General features: G+C 39.7%; 1 protein-coding gene across 1 annotated transcript; it reads left to right on the top strand.

The window, feature by feature from the left end:
- Positions 1-4,012: 4,012 nt before the first annotated feature.
- On the top strand, positions 4,013-14,680 carry tuft1a (tuftelin 1a). The gene is made up of 12 exons (XM_004077890.2): positions 4,013-4,182; positions 9,397-9,474; positions 10,171-10,272; positions 10,371-10,457; positions 11,673-11,723; positions 11,846-11,932; positions 12,513-12,623; positions 12,716-12,939; positions 13,155-13,260; positions 13,346-13,429; positions 13,619-13,713; positions 13,892-14,680. Exons 1-12 carry the CDS (start codon positions 4,123-4,125, stop codon positions 13,962-13,964), a joined length of 1,158 nt encoding a protein of 385 aa, XP_004077938.1. The 5' UTR covers positions 4,013-4,122; the 3' UTR covers positions 13,965-14,680.
- The last annotated feature ends 61 nt before the right edge of the window (positions 14,681-14,741 follow it).

Here is a 14,741-nt window from a genome sequence, read left to right as displayed (position 1 = left end):
CTCACTTTGGTGCATGGCATGTTGTTGCAGAACTCACAAATGTGTGCCCATGTTTTTCTGGCCTCTTATCTGTTGTGGCAGAATTGTTTTTGTACATCTGCTGATGCGTCGACACAAGAGGACAGAGGTCCTGTTTATGGGCTGATCCATAACGCAGGTTTTAACACGGTGTGTGAACTCTGTCGCTTTAACCTCCAGCTAACCTTTCAAACCTGAGCTGTCTTTACTGACTCAGAATTCACAATCAAACAACTCATGAGAAACCTTTTCATGGAGATAATGAAGATCCTGTACAGTATCTTGATCTGTTTCTGAAAACAAATCTTGCCATTTAAATCAAATGAAAGCTGGTTTCAGCATCACATGCTTGCTGCTTATTTTAGGTTTGCTTGGGTTGTCTTTTTCTGGAATGATAAATCAGATTAAAGACATCTTCCTCTTAAAAAAATTTATTGTTTTATAACATTTGCATTTAACTTTATTTTTTTGTATCCAATTATTGAATCTTTTTGGAAAGGCGCCATAAAATGACTTCAGTTTTGAATTGGAGTTTTTAAATAAGTTAGTTGAACAAGTTTTAAACTATAAATTGTTAAAATGGCAAAAATTTGTTGAGTGTAGAATATTTGAAAAATCATTAAACAAAAAAGTTGTTTTATTTTAAGAAGAAATGTTTTATCATTAGATTTTACAACAGTTAAAAAAAGGTGAAAGTCAGGAATTTGCTTGCAAGTGACTTTTTGCAAATCCAAGTCAATTCTTAAGGTCTTTAGTCTCAAGCCCAAGTCAAATCGAATAGATGAAGTAAGTTTTTTAATGTTTTTCAATGGTAAAAATCTTATTAACATATAAATTTCCATTTACTGCTGTTGCTTTTCCAAAAATGGAGAACAAGCTCAAGAAAATTAGTTCATTAAAAAGTGATGCCCTGAAGGTGAATAAGTTGCTAAAGTTTGTAACTTTTAAATCAATTCCTAAATCTCCAAGCCAAAACAGACAGTTTTGTAAAAATATAATATTGTGCAAACAATCCTGATTCCTCAATGTTTGTCTTCGTCCTATACCTGGAGCTAAAAGCTGAAAGAAAAAGTGTTTGGCAGATATTTGTTCCCATAAGCAGCCTGCATTACTTTCTGTAGAACCAGACCCTTTTGAAGCGTGTTCCCATGACTCTCAGCTGCTGTAACCAAACCTGTGTACTGTCAACGTGTTTAGTAGAGTTCCTGTTTTGCTAGTTTATAAGATACAAATGAGCATATTTTCCATGGGAGGGATTCATTTTCATATTACAGATTTCCTGACAGTTGATCTGCAAAGAGCTGGGTGTGTGTTCAGTTTTGAAATCCTAATGCTTTAGCTATGCATGGCTGCTATTGTGTAGGTGTAATAAAAGTCTTCTCTGCCATCAGGGACTCCACATGAAGAAATACAGGCCTTTTAGGTTCAGACGGAATAAAATCATCTATGAAACTGCTGTGCTGCGGACTGGGAAGCAATGCTGTCATCATTCTCTTACGTCAATGAAACACATACCAGTCCCTATGATGAACTGCATGAAAGTTTTGCTCATGAAATCCTGATGGTATGACAGTAATTCTAAGATTAGATTATGCAATTTGCATTCAAATACATCAAGGAAACATTAACACTCAATCTTATGAACAATAAAGCATTCAATCTGTTTTTTTTTTGTTGTTCTGAAAGTTAGTCTTCAGCCTTCAGAGCTAGATAAAAAAAATCTGACAACCTCAATATTGAAGGAGAGAACTACAAACTTAGAGGGAATGAAAAGCAGGAAATATGATGTGGGGTCTCACACTCATTTTTCTGATCTTAAATCTCATCACAAATTCTGATGATCAATTTTTTTTTTTTAAATTTTCTGCATGTTTTTCCCGTTTATGGGTCAGACCGTGCCACATTCAAAACAATTTACAACTGACATTTTATCTAAAGCCTTTAACAAGCTGTATTAGCCGTTGCTTTTATTTAACTACTTAACATCCACCTGGTTGCTCTCATAAATCTGTTTTTACAGTGACAAAAAAAGGCATAAACCTAAATGTAAAACATTCAAAGAAAATAAAAAGGGTTATTTAGGTTACATAAAAGTTGTTTTGTGTTTCTCTGTCCTTCTAATCCCCAACTGAAAATGCATTGAGTGAAAAGACAGACGTGCATAGCAGGTTTCTGACTCATTCAGCGCGCTCTGTAACAAACAAGGATGCATAGAAATATGGATGCTCGCAACAGTCTGCTGTCTAATCTGTGGATCAGTGTGTCTGAATGTGGACAGAGGAAAACACATTCATTATGGCTCGGATGGTTGCTTCATCCGTGGGATGCTTCAAAAAAGAAAAACCACAACAGCAAGGTGGAGGTGTATTGAGGGTTTGACTGTGTGCACACGGAGGAGTCTCGTGTCATGAGATAAATGAACAATTTCAAGTCAACATCCACTGATGTAAAGTTTAACGAAAGTCTTGTTTGGTGATCTGTTAAATTTAAAAGGCTTACAAATTAAATAAATCATTATCTTTACCGAGAAACCAGTGATGATCCCAAAGCAAATGGGAGTCTTGTTCTTGTTCTTTTTTTGTGTGAGTCTACTGCTTTAAACCCATTTAGGATCACCCCCTGTGCACCACTCTGAGCTGTTGTTTGCAACTAATTAATCCTGAAAGTCTTTATCTTGTTTGGATCTTGTGCCGAGGTCTGGATCAGCTGCTGAAGTCAGCTACGCGCCAGCAGAGGACCGCTGGCTTTGTTACTTTGTAGTCCTGTCATGTTCCCTTAGTGTGGCCACAAACTTTTTTGGGAACACTATGTCCAGACTAGGAAACAGCAGGAACACTTGGAAAAATAAACGAATAATAAACTGTACATTTGTTGGGTTTATCCTAAATGTGTTTAGAGGTAAAACCTGAAATAATGACCACATTTGTATTTGCAACAGTACATGAATTAAATTACGCACCATGAAGCTTGTTTAAATGACCTCAACTGAGTTAGGCAAGTTAGATGCTCGAATATGACCAACAACCAATCAATTAAAAACATGATCTTTGCATTCCTCCTATTACAATAACAAGAAGTCAAGTGGGCTATTTCCATAAAATGCATTTCCAATTGCAACAAGATTTTTGGAGATCATATTTTACGGACAGATCAGAAAATAGGTTAATACACAAAATCACAAACCTTTTTATTTAGAAAAATAATGAAAGTAGTCAAATTTACTTTTTTAAATGCTAATTTTTTTAACTTTTCTATTTGCTGGACGACTCAAAATAAAAGACAAGCACATTTTAAATGTAGGCTATCGTTCTTAAAAACCTATCCACTCCACTGGTGTTTTTAACATGTTCTTGTTGCATTATTCTGATGCTGGAGGACATTCTATTAAAGCAATTAAGCTAAAAAAAATTGCATTTCTGAGGATTTCTTTAAGTTGTTGTGAATCGGGAGCAGACGAAATAAATGCTGTTTGAAAAAGAGCTTAATTCCGAAGGATGTCGGGAAGCAAGGACGGGGTTACTCTGCGTCAACAGCTCCGCCCAGAAATGTGCAAATTTCTAATGAACTACTGCCGCTCTGCAGAAACTACGTCCTAGAAAAAGACACAAGATTTTGTTTTGTTTTTTAAATTTGGCTCAAACTGTCACAATCATAAATAAAAGTGCACTGCAAGAGGATCTGAGTGGGACTTTAAAATCTCTAATTGAGATAAAAACTGCCTATTTGGCTTCATTACTGCAGTAAAGACAATTTAGCCAAAAATAAGTTCTAGTTAAGACAAAAGCAAGTTACCAACAATGATGTCTAATAAATGCACTCTCCATATCTATCTGCAGCATAAAGTAGTGGTAGAATGTTCTGGAAGTTTTGGTTCCACAAATCCCTTCAAGCCGCTTCAGTCTCCTCCCCAGTTTCCCTAGCTCCCTATTTGGCAGCTTTGGGCAGTTTGTGGGCGGGGCTTGGTGCTTCACTCAGCCACTCCCCCTTCAGTCTGTGAGGAGGTGAGAAGTTACGATCGAGAGGCAGAGAACTCACAGGGAGCAGCGGCGGCAAGAGGCCTTCATTCCTAGCGGTTCGTTTATTTATTGTGGTGCAGCATTCAAGATGAACGGGATGACGAGAAGTCTGTGCACCTTTGAGGACGTGAGGAACCAAGAATATGTGGTAAGCGCGGATTTACATTCCACATGACGTCAATAATGGAAGCGCAACACCTGATCCACACTATTTCTTTCCTCTTTCCTCTGTTGTTTGAATGATAAAAAGCTAATAGATTGTGGGGTTTTCTGGGTTGATCTGCTGAAATCTGTGGCTTTGGAGTAATTAAAGTATTATCCGCGCCCTCAGCCCCGAGCACAGGCGCAGAATTAGCGCAGGTAACATCTGTGTCTGTCACAGTGCTTCTGTTCTGCAGCCATCACTTCAGGACTTACACTGGGACTAGTGACAGACCGCAGCTGCTGCGCGCTTTCTGCACCACCTGTTCAGTTTGAAACGATAAAAACAACCAAAACAGTTTTTTTTTAAAATACTAGTAATTCTACGTATTCAATTAGTTTACTTGAGCTTTTAAAGAGAGAAAAAATGGCTTCAACTTGCATGTATTTGGGCTTTCAGTAGGTAACTAATACATTATGCATTTAACAGTCTTACAAGTTACTAGAAAAGTATGTACTTATTAGTATTTTCTGATTGCTAATTATCTAGTTATTTCATTCAATTGCCCATTCTGAAATCCATACGACTGTTTGTCTTAAGATAATAACCATGCTTTTTTTATTTATGCCAGTTAAGAAGTAAGATTTTTGACAAATGATATCAGATAAATGCTGAAAAGGCTTTCCACTTTAAGTACATTGAAAAATGTCTGAAGAAAATCCACTTTAATTAGTTGTCATGTTTGAAATGGAACTGCAAGTCGACTTTTCTGCACTCTGGATTGGTCTTAGCAAAAAGTAGTACACTTGAAGTTTATTTGAGTACGCACATTTGAGTATATAGCTTATATTCTACTATGGGTTGTGAAAGAAATGTACAAACTGAATATGTCTTAAATTGGAACATTTTTAAGTTTACAACTTATAGATAGTATTTAAAAGGAAACTTCAAGCGCTGCCTTACTTTTAGTATAGACTAAGTATACATATACTTAAATAGACAATTTTTTTACTGAGGTAGCAATGGTTTAGTCATTCATCTTGTATGAAAAAGCTGCTTTGTATAGTTTATGAGGTTGCAGAGCAACAGGTCACTTTCTCCGCACCTCCAAGGCCTCCTGCTGAGCTCTGAACCTGCCACTCATTAACCTCCAATCACTTACAGTGAAACTCTTCTAATAAAATATCACCGTTTCAAGGATCAAAGGTGAAGGGTCATTCTAAGTATTTGTCTAGAAAGTTGAGGCGTTAATGTCACTTTCTGCATTTCATGGCAGAAAAAAAAGGGCACTGGGCAAAGGGCAGAGCCCTTCACATTCCTGACTGACTGATAAAGTGCTGATGAGCGTGTCGTCAGGCAGTAAACTCTGTTTGCTCAGGCTGCGTTTTATCCAGCGTTTATTACTGTTTAGCTGGCGAGTTTGCATTGACGAGCCACAGACCAACAAGCTGTCTTTGCCAAAGTAAAACCTTGTAGGGAAGAATATTCCTCCCCGCCTGGAGGATTTACATATCTGATATTTCTCTGTAAACACGGCAGTCAAAGTATCTCCAGTATGTATTTAAATAATAGAATGAGCGTGTGGACTTTAGAGCTTAAACAAAGCCTTAAATAGTCATGGGGGCTTGTGAGAACACCTGTGAGGAAGAAATGTTTCTAACATGAAAATGGCTTGAATAAAACAAAAACACTATTTCTCATTTTGGAAGTCAGTCAATTGATAAAACTCTTAAACTTCAGATGTTTTTTGTTTAGTTTTCCTCTCTATGAAGACTCTTTTGAAATCATGACAGTTTACCAGTCAGACACTTCAGTTCACTCTTGCCCCCCTGCATTACCTCATCGTCTGCGAGGGGGAGTCTGACCTGACGTCACTGGCTGGGAACGGGCCAGACGTGAACTGAAAGATCGGTAAATCTTAAAGAATAACTGGGATGAGCCACGGCACGCTCGCCAGTGAAAGACATGGCACTTTGGACTCGCTATGCAAGCGCCATCTTAATGACTCAGTTCCATTGAACAGGGTTTCAAGCGGACTGCTTCCTAATACAGTTGTCACACAATAATAAATGGCACGCAAACAGCCAGTGTCACACCTCATTGCACCTTTCACCTTTCGAGCCTTCTTAACCTTTGACACAGCTGTTTAGAGTTTCTGGACGGCAAATTCCACCAGGCAGGAATGTGTCACCTCAACAGCAGTTTCTCTGCCAGAGAAAATAAATAATGCAGTGTGGGACTGTCACTTTGGCATTTATTGTAGTGGCCAAGTACAATAAATGACTACTAGAATGAAAAGTGAGGCTGATTTTGTTGTTTTTTTCTTTCTAAAAATGATATATTTACATATTAACTTAGATGTTAGAGCTTCTAATTGCCAACCTATATGCAGTTTTATCTACAATTAAGTTGTAAGGAGCCAAACATTTATGCTGACCTCATTGAGCAGAAGGGAGATGGCTTTTTCAACAGAAAGGCCGGTAATGACTGTTTTAGTTTTGCTGTTAATCTGATATCTCCTGATAAGTGAGTCTTAAACTGAATTTATTTGGAAATGGTGTTGTGTGATGTGGTCAGGAGGTTTGGCACATCCCGTTTAACAAATAAATGCGGTTTTAACGTGGGAACCTGAAATGAAAAACCTGAAATCGCACTGTAGGCGCTGCAGCAGCCGAGCTGTTCCACGCACCCGTCATCCGAGAGCCACAGTGCCCGAGGTTTGTTGGTCAGAAGTCAAGCATGACATGTGTGCAGTGTGAGAATGACAAAGCAGGAGACAACATTATTATTATTATTATTATTATTTTAACAGATGATATGTGCACAGAAGCTCGAGCGGAATCCGGTGTGCAGGTGCGTCACCTGCAGGCGCAAAGACATCTTTTATTAATCTAGGCTCTCACGGCTCAGGACTCCACAGGAGCTCAGATCACAGCAAATTCAAAAACTTCTCTTTATTGATTTCTTTTCACCCAGTAGCAACTCGGCTCTCAGCATATTTCTGGAAAGATGATTTACAGTCAGAAACAAAAGCGTCCTCACATCCTTTCAGGCTGTCCGTACAGCCCGATCTCTGTGTCCATTGTGGTGCACCCAGCTGTGTGGACTCTGTGTGTGAGCTCGGTTTCATGTTTCTGCCGTCAGGTAGACTGTAATCTGTACCTCGGGTCACCGTGTGGTTGTTTTTCTGCCTTGTGTACCTGTGCATGTGCGCACGTGAACATCCTGACCTTTTGTCTGCCTTCCCAGGGGTTAGTGTTTCACAGATTGTGTTTGATGATGGGATAGTGAGCATTTTTGGATGTGAAAGAGAAAGCAGACGGTGAGGCTGGAGCGTAAACATTTTGGAGTCTAGATTAGGAGAAACCCTGTTTATGTGTGAGAGTCCGGAAAGGTTTTTACAATGAGAAATTCCTTCTCAACAACGCCCCCGCTCCCACCCACTGTTCCTGTCCCAACGGTGGTGTCCTGTTAACCCGAAAGCACTTTATTTAAGAGAAACTTCTCCTTTTGTGTCTCTCCGCTCTGTTTGTTGAACTTGGACTAAGTCTCATCTAGGAGGTTGGTTCTTCATTTGATCCTGTCCTTTCCAAGTCCGTCTGCCTCTCTCTGCTTTTTGCTTTCATCTCTTCAGTTCCGGCACAGATAACAGAGGATCTCGTGCTTCAGCTTCCCTTTAAGGCTGGCTTCATTTCCGCCCTGCCAGACTAAATTGTTTTTCTGACCAACAGTTTCACAGGTTTAAACTACTGGTACATATTTTTTTCCATTTCCCCCAACAATTTCTAAAAATATACATCATTTAAGACCAAAGAAGAGTCACCAGTTCTCATAATTTGAATTTTAAATAGATGTAAACTGGTCATACAGTAACTAGTTAAACTAAATGGGAGCAACAGTTGAGCTAAAACTGACAAATTAAAGCCCAAATCTCCAACAAAACACTATCTTCTGTTGTGGTAAATAAAGCTTCGACAGATAAAGGGGTTTGAGGGAACAGCTAAGTGTCAGTTAAACAGATGAAGTTTCATTTCTTCCCACATAAGGCTGTTGTGACTGAACTGAGATAAGGGGTCATTATGAAAGTGTGGGAAAGCCTGGAGGAACCCACTTTTATCACAGGACAACTGTGAGAAATGAGATGTTTGCCATGTATTATGCTGTGCGTGAAGCGTCTCCTCATATGACGCTCCTTATATGATCAAGTTTGAGGCATTGTGTTAAATGAGCGTAGATTTGATACGCCGCAGGTCAGAAAAAAGAAAAGTGGAAGTTATTTATTAACGGATAAAGAAGGAAAGGCATTCCTTACTGTTCCTAGCCGACTCTTTCTCAACAAAAAATCAGCGTTTGTTCTTTATCAAAGTTTTAACTAGCTAGTTATAATAAATGACTGATTAGTCTGAGCATGTGTGTCTGTGTGTGTGTGTGTGTGTCTGACAAACATTTGTATGTAGTTTCAGTGCTGACATAGGGAGGAGACTAGATCTATTCGGGAGAAAATAAACACAAGTTATGTTAACTGCAATGAGTTATGCAATGTTTCCCACCTCCTCCCCCCTTTCTTCCGCATACTTACCCCTGACACAGTTGGGGGGCTACTGTGAGCTGGAGGACCCACACCCAGTGGCATCCTGCTTTCAACCTTTAACTATTAAAGGGGCTGTTTTGAATGACTGCAGTCAACTGTCTAAGAAAGTTAGGATGGAATAAAAGTGTTTTATATTGACCCAATACTGTTTCTTTTTTGTTTTGTTTTTTTGGTGGGAAAAGCATTAGTTGTGAGGCTTAATGTTGATTTTTCACCTTAAACTGAATCTGCTGTCTTTCATCGTGACAGTTTATGGCGACTGTGTGGATTTGCTGCCATGGAAATATTTTCTCTTACTCAACAGAGGACCTTCTGCCCACTTTCCCAGAAAATCCAGCCTCTCGCTACGATTGGCTGTGAGCATCTGGAGGGCTTCTGCCTAAATCCCCCTGACGTCTACAGCAAACAGTTGAAATCAGAGTCTGTCTGCTGTAGCGAAAAAACTTTTGCCTATAGTGCGAGTCTCTCGCAGGGTACCGCCCCCCCCGTCTCTCCTCCCGGGTCCTCGGCGAGTGTGACTCAGTCTGCCCTCCTCTTTTTCCTTCTCCTCCTCAAAATAGTCCCTGAGCAGGCTCTCCATCACATAACGGCCTCTTTGAGCGCTCACTTCATCTCCGTCTGACTTTCAGGAGGGGTGCAGGCGACTGCGGCTCACACTCCACGACCAGAGCGAGGCGGCTCGGAGCTCGGAGCAGCACCGGGACAAGGTAAGAGGTCCTCTGAGGGAAACCAGGCTGACGTTTTGGATGGAACTTTTCCTTTGACTTTTGTTTATCCGAGTTGGAAAAAAAGGACCAACTTTCTTTAGCCCTCTGAATCCTAATTAGTTCCATGACGTTTATCATAGACAGAGCTCCCAGCATTCCTGCACACTCACTTAGATATCCTCTGCTGGAGCTGCCATCTGCTTCTCGCTGTTGTGGTTACCACACACTTAAAACTTCTAAAGACCTTCATTGTTCCACCAAGACCAGTGGGACACACAGAATGGAGGCGTTGCGTAATCCCTCCTCCCCTCTTCTTCTCCTTCTGCATTTGCTTCTGCCAAGTCTGTCCACCCTTCCAAAAAAAAAGCACCAAAAGTTTATTGGTCAGTTTCCATGGCGATTTGGTTGTATCTTTCTTGGCCTCCTGCTGATCATGGCTCTCAGTCTGTCACATGAGTACAGGGTAAATGTGCTCGTAAGAAGACTGCATGTTCCCTGTTCTGACGTTCCAGCGTTTCATTTGCGTCAGCGCTGAAGACATTCCAGTCAGATTTTACGAGGATCATAAACAGATGTTCTGCTGGCTGCTGTGTTACAACACTGATCAGAAACGACTCCCCTAATATTTTCCCTCGGGGGTACATTTGCGTACGATCGCTGGAAAATGTTTTTCACTTCCTGCTTTCTGGTCTGCAGCCAGTCGGGCGAGCTTTTGCAGTGGTGCAGCCAGCCAGTGAGCGGCCGACTCTGAGCGCAGAGCCTGTGAAGTCCACAGAGGAGCAGGTGGAGACCATAAAGGTGGGTGTGACTGTTTCTGTAATGGCAACCTCCTTTTTTTTTTTTTTGTATTTGTCTGCTCAACAGGTGTGCATTCCTGATGTTCTTCCTTGTTCCAGGTGTATCTGGAGGCTCGCAGACAAGAGCAGCAGAACCAACAGCAGAACCTGAAGATGCTGTCAGACGAAGTCTCACAGATACAGGAGGTCAGTTTGGATATCATCTGAAGCAGATGCATATGTTTACATGTTTGTTTATGTGATTGAGTTGTATGGGGTCTAATGAGAATCAGTTTAAAGTGAAGGGAAAATCAGATGGTAAATTTGAAATAAAAAAATGATTTGAACATTTGAAAACAGGTTTTAAACTTAAAAGTACACATCATAAACTTGAAGGAAATATTAAAAAATTCAATTGTAAATTTGAGAAATATATATTTTAAATGAGAAAAAATGTAAAACTTGAAATAAATAAATAAATCTTAATTTTACATGGGGGTGGGGCTTCGAGCCCATTTGTTACGGGGACATGATTGGCATCAGGTGATAGAGGTTATGGGGACATCATTTCTGCCCCAAAAAAGTGTTTGTTGTTTGAGGCTCCTGTGTCATCTCTCCTTTTTAAATTCAAGTTTCCAATGTACATGTTTTTTTCCCTATATTAAATATTTCTTTGAAGTTTAAAATATGTTTTTTCAAATTTACAATTTTATTTTTCAAAACTTCAATATTTTTCACGTTTTCTATATTTTTTTAAGTTTCAAATATATTTGTTTCAAATTTGCTAGTTTATCTGTTTTTTTATATACAATATTTTCTTCATGTTTGCAATGTGTTCCATTTTTTTAATTTACAATCTGATTTTTCCGCTTCCCTTAAGATGATCCTGAAAACTTCAGTTTGTCTTTACAAGATTAAAACCCTTGGAACTATTTATGAAAACTAACTTGATACAATTTTCTACTTAAATTCCCCAAAGAATAAAACTTTTACTATTCAAGCCTCTTAAATGATAGCCCAAAGTTAAAAGTTATTTTTCATAAATAAAAAACAACATTAGCTATAATAAGATGCTAGAAAAGCTTGAAGTCTGACCTGGAAATGGTTTGAAAATGTATTTTCATTAGATTTTGTTCTAAAATGGGATTTATTTGGCAAAAGATCTTGAACCTAGAAAGTTTAACCTATTAAAATGAACTTTAACACATATTTAGTCTGTAATAAATACCTCTGAAATGACGGCATAAACACATTGTTGCTGACTCTGAGAAATTGAAGGCGGGGTGTGGTTTTAAGGGTTAATTGCTATTATTACTGTGTCACCTCAGTAGTTCATCATGAAAAGGCCACATTCAAAATCCAAAACACCCAAACCTCTCCTCTTAATGTTATTAACGGACAGCATTCCTTTCTTTCTTGCAGGTGAGGTATTGCCTGAAAACCCTGAGGGAGCAGATGGCAGCTAAAAGCAAGGTAGAAAAACTCATTTGTTCTCTTCTTTTTTTCATTGTTAGCGCCACATCCTCTCTGCTTGTAGTTTCCAGACTTTCTGGTCTCCATCATTCCATGCTAACTTCCTCCTTTTCTCTTTCCAGCCGCACACAAACGGGTGGAAGGTCAGCATTCCTTTCAGAAAGAGCTCCTCGTCCGTCCCCAAAGAATCGGCCAGAGCCAACACGCAGGTCAGCACTGAGAATCTGAAACACGATTGTGTTTCTTCTAAATGTCTGAGCCTTTTTGGTTAGTGATGTAGTTGACAGAAACGCAGAAAAAATCCCTTGTAAACTCAAACAAGGTTATGTGGGAAAATAAAGAGACTTTAATAGAATGAAAGGATGAAATGCCCCTCCCAGGATGCATAAAAATGCATAGAGGAGCTATTCCAACACATTGGGTTTCCTTCCCTGCTTTTTTTGTTGGCTTTCCTCTTCAAATCCCGTAATATTTTTGTTGTCGTCCTCTCGTAACACACGTCAGCAAAAACAACACAGTTGTGTATGTTTGCTTACTTGCTTACAGCACTTGTGAGACACTTGTGGTTGTAGTGGTGACTCACGGTGCAGCTCGCCTGCATACCAGAGGTGTTGCAGAAAAAGGAGGGAGTCTCTGGTCAACAGCCAACTTTTCCAGTGACGCACACTAACACGCCTGTTTTCGTTATGACAGTGAAACCCACAGAGCCGAGTGTTGCATGGATTTTCATTACCTCATAGTAAAATATTTGGATTATGTGGTCTTGACGATTCCTTCCGAACGTTGCAGGATGTAGACGACGAAGCGGAGAGAGACAACCTGAGAGAGGTCAGCAAGCGCTTATATGCTCAGCTGCAGGATGCAGAGAAAAAACATCTGGAGGAGAAAGAGAAACTCCAGGTGAGGCATGGGTTGTATTCTGCATTCCACTCATCATTTTACAGTTAAACCAAACCAAAGGCCACATTGAAACTGAACTGCGTCTGTTCCAGGCTGAGGGCTACCAGCTTAAAAAACGTCTCAGTGAGCAGGAGAAGAAGTTGAGGAGTGCAGAGGAAGCAGGCGATCAGAAGGACTTGCGCATCGAAGAGCTCCAGAGGCTTCTGGGAGGAATGGAGCAGGAGAGCGCCACCCTCAGGGAGGAATTCCAACGCCGTGAGAACGAACTGAAGGAGCTGCGGAGGATCAGAGAAGATGGCCACAAAGGGGAGCAAAGGTTAGCGTCAAATATCACATTAAAGACCGTCCGTCTATCTTTGGAACTATTTTAAAAGTGTTCCCAGTGTTCCCTTTTAATTATAATGAAAAATATAATTTCGCTAAAATAAAATAAAAAACATGTTAAAACCAACAAAAACACAATTTTCATTGGAGTGGGTCTTTATAGTGCTGCAACTCAAAGTGCTGCAACTCTCTGGGTGTTCTTCTTAGGTCTGAACAGTTGGAGAAAGAGGTCGCTATTCTCAAAGAAAAGATCCACCATCTGGATGATATGCTGAAAAGCCAACAGAGGAAAGTCAGACACATGATTGAACAGGTGAGACGCACATGTGTGAGAATCTAGAACCTCATCTCCATGCTCATATTTTCACAAGGCTTACTCTGTGTTTGTCTGTCTTCAGCTCCAGAACTCGCGCATGGTGCTTCAGGAGCGGGACCGCGTGATCAAAGACTTGGAGGAGAAAGTGGCGTTTTTGGAAGCCGAGGTGAGAACTGCACTCTATTTCCTTTCCTCAAAATGTCTCAGGAACTTTGAAAAAGCAGACGCTTTTTAAAAGAAAAATCAGCAAAAGCAGCTTTGTTTGGCCGGATCTTTGCAAAGATTGTGTTGTTCCTGAAATTAATTCTGCCTTTTTAATGTTAATTTAATTCTTTAAATCATCTTGAATTCTCAGAATCGAGAAATGCATGACCAGGTGGACTACTTTCTGGGAGGACAAAGGCCAAAATCCTACCATTCATCGGAGCGCAACCCCCAGATTGTTTACAGGTAGCCAGTTTTGCCTTCACTCCAACATTTCCACTGCAAATGTTGCAAAATACAGCTTGCAAAAATGTCATTAATTGTTTTTTGTAAATGGCTAAAATTAATTTTTGGTTAAAAAAAAAGATCTTGCGGTAATTTCTGACATATTTTATACTTCAAAGTGTCTTTGTTTTTCCAACAGTAAGCCACTGAAGCTGTCCACCTCCTCCAACAAACCGCTCCCTTTCATCAAAGTCATCGAGATCAAGTCATGAAGGATGGAAAGAAAAGAGGAGAAGGACAGAGGAGCACTTACACACCACCTGACTGCAGAATTTAGACAGCAGCTCTGCTGACAACAGACTGACCTATAAGGAGATCAGAGCTGAGCCTTCCAATACTGCAGCTGCAACTTCACTAACTTTCAATTTTCAATTGACCTCCTTTTCCTTGCTCTGGTTTGGTGACCCGTTTAGCATTTATGATGTCGTATGAAAACTGCATCTTTATCGTTTTACAAGTTCACAGCCTCATAAAGTAATGTAGCATCAATGTAATGAAGATGAAGTGGTGTCATGACAACAAAACATGCTAACTGGTCCTGAATTTTGTGTTTTAATAGTTACTCACCCATGACTGCAGTTGTTGTGCCTATGATATTGTGCTTTGAAAAGTAGCTGTTGACTATATTAAAAACTATTTGGATTTTGTTTCATTAGTGATTGAACTAAAAAAAAGGCACTTTAGACACTCAAATGAAAGATAGTGCATTTGTGTTTTAGCCTTCTCAGCACCTCTAGACTTCAATTCCCCATCATTTTGCTTTTGTACAGATGTTTTGTTGTTTGTGATGCGGTGTTTTAATTTTTTAACTTCCCTGTGTTTTATTTATTTATTTTAATAACCTGTCAACTGTTTGATAGAGACGCTTGTAAAAAGGCTAATCTGTAATATGCGTTTGTGCTTTTCTGAATAAAAGGCTTTGAATTAACGTGGCTCTATGAGACTTTGCTTAACCCCATTGATGCAAATATGCATCAAACCACATCTGC

This window comes from Oryzias latipes, chromosome 16, assembly GCF_053564925.1.
Source record: "Oryzias latipes strain Hd-rR chromosome 16, Olatipes_Hd-rR_3.1".
In the NCBI taxonomy this organism is placed as follows: Eukaryota; Metazoa; Chordata; class Actinopteri; order Beloniformes; family Adrianichthyidae; genus Oryzias; species Oryzias latipes.
This window is presented reverse-complemented; position numbering and strand designations above follow the sequence as displayed.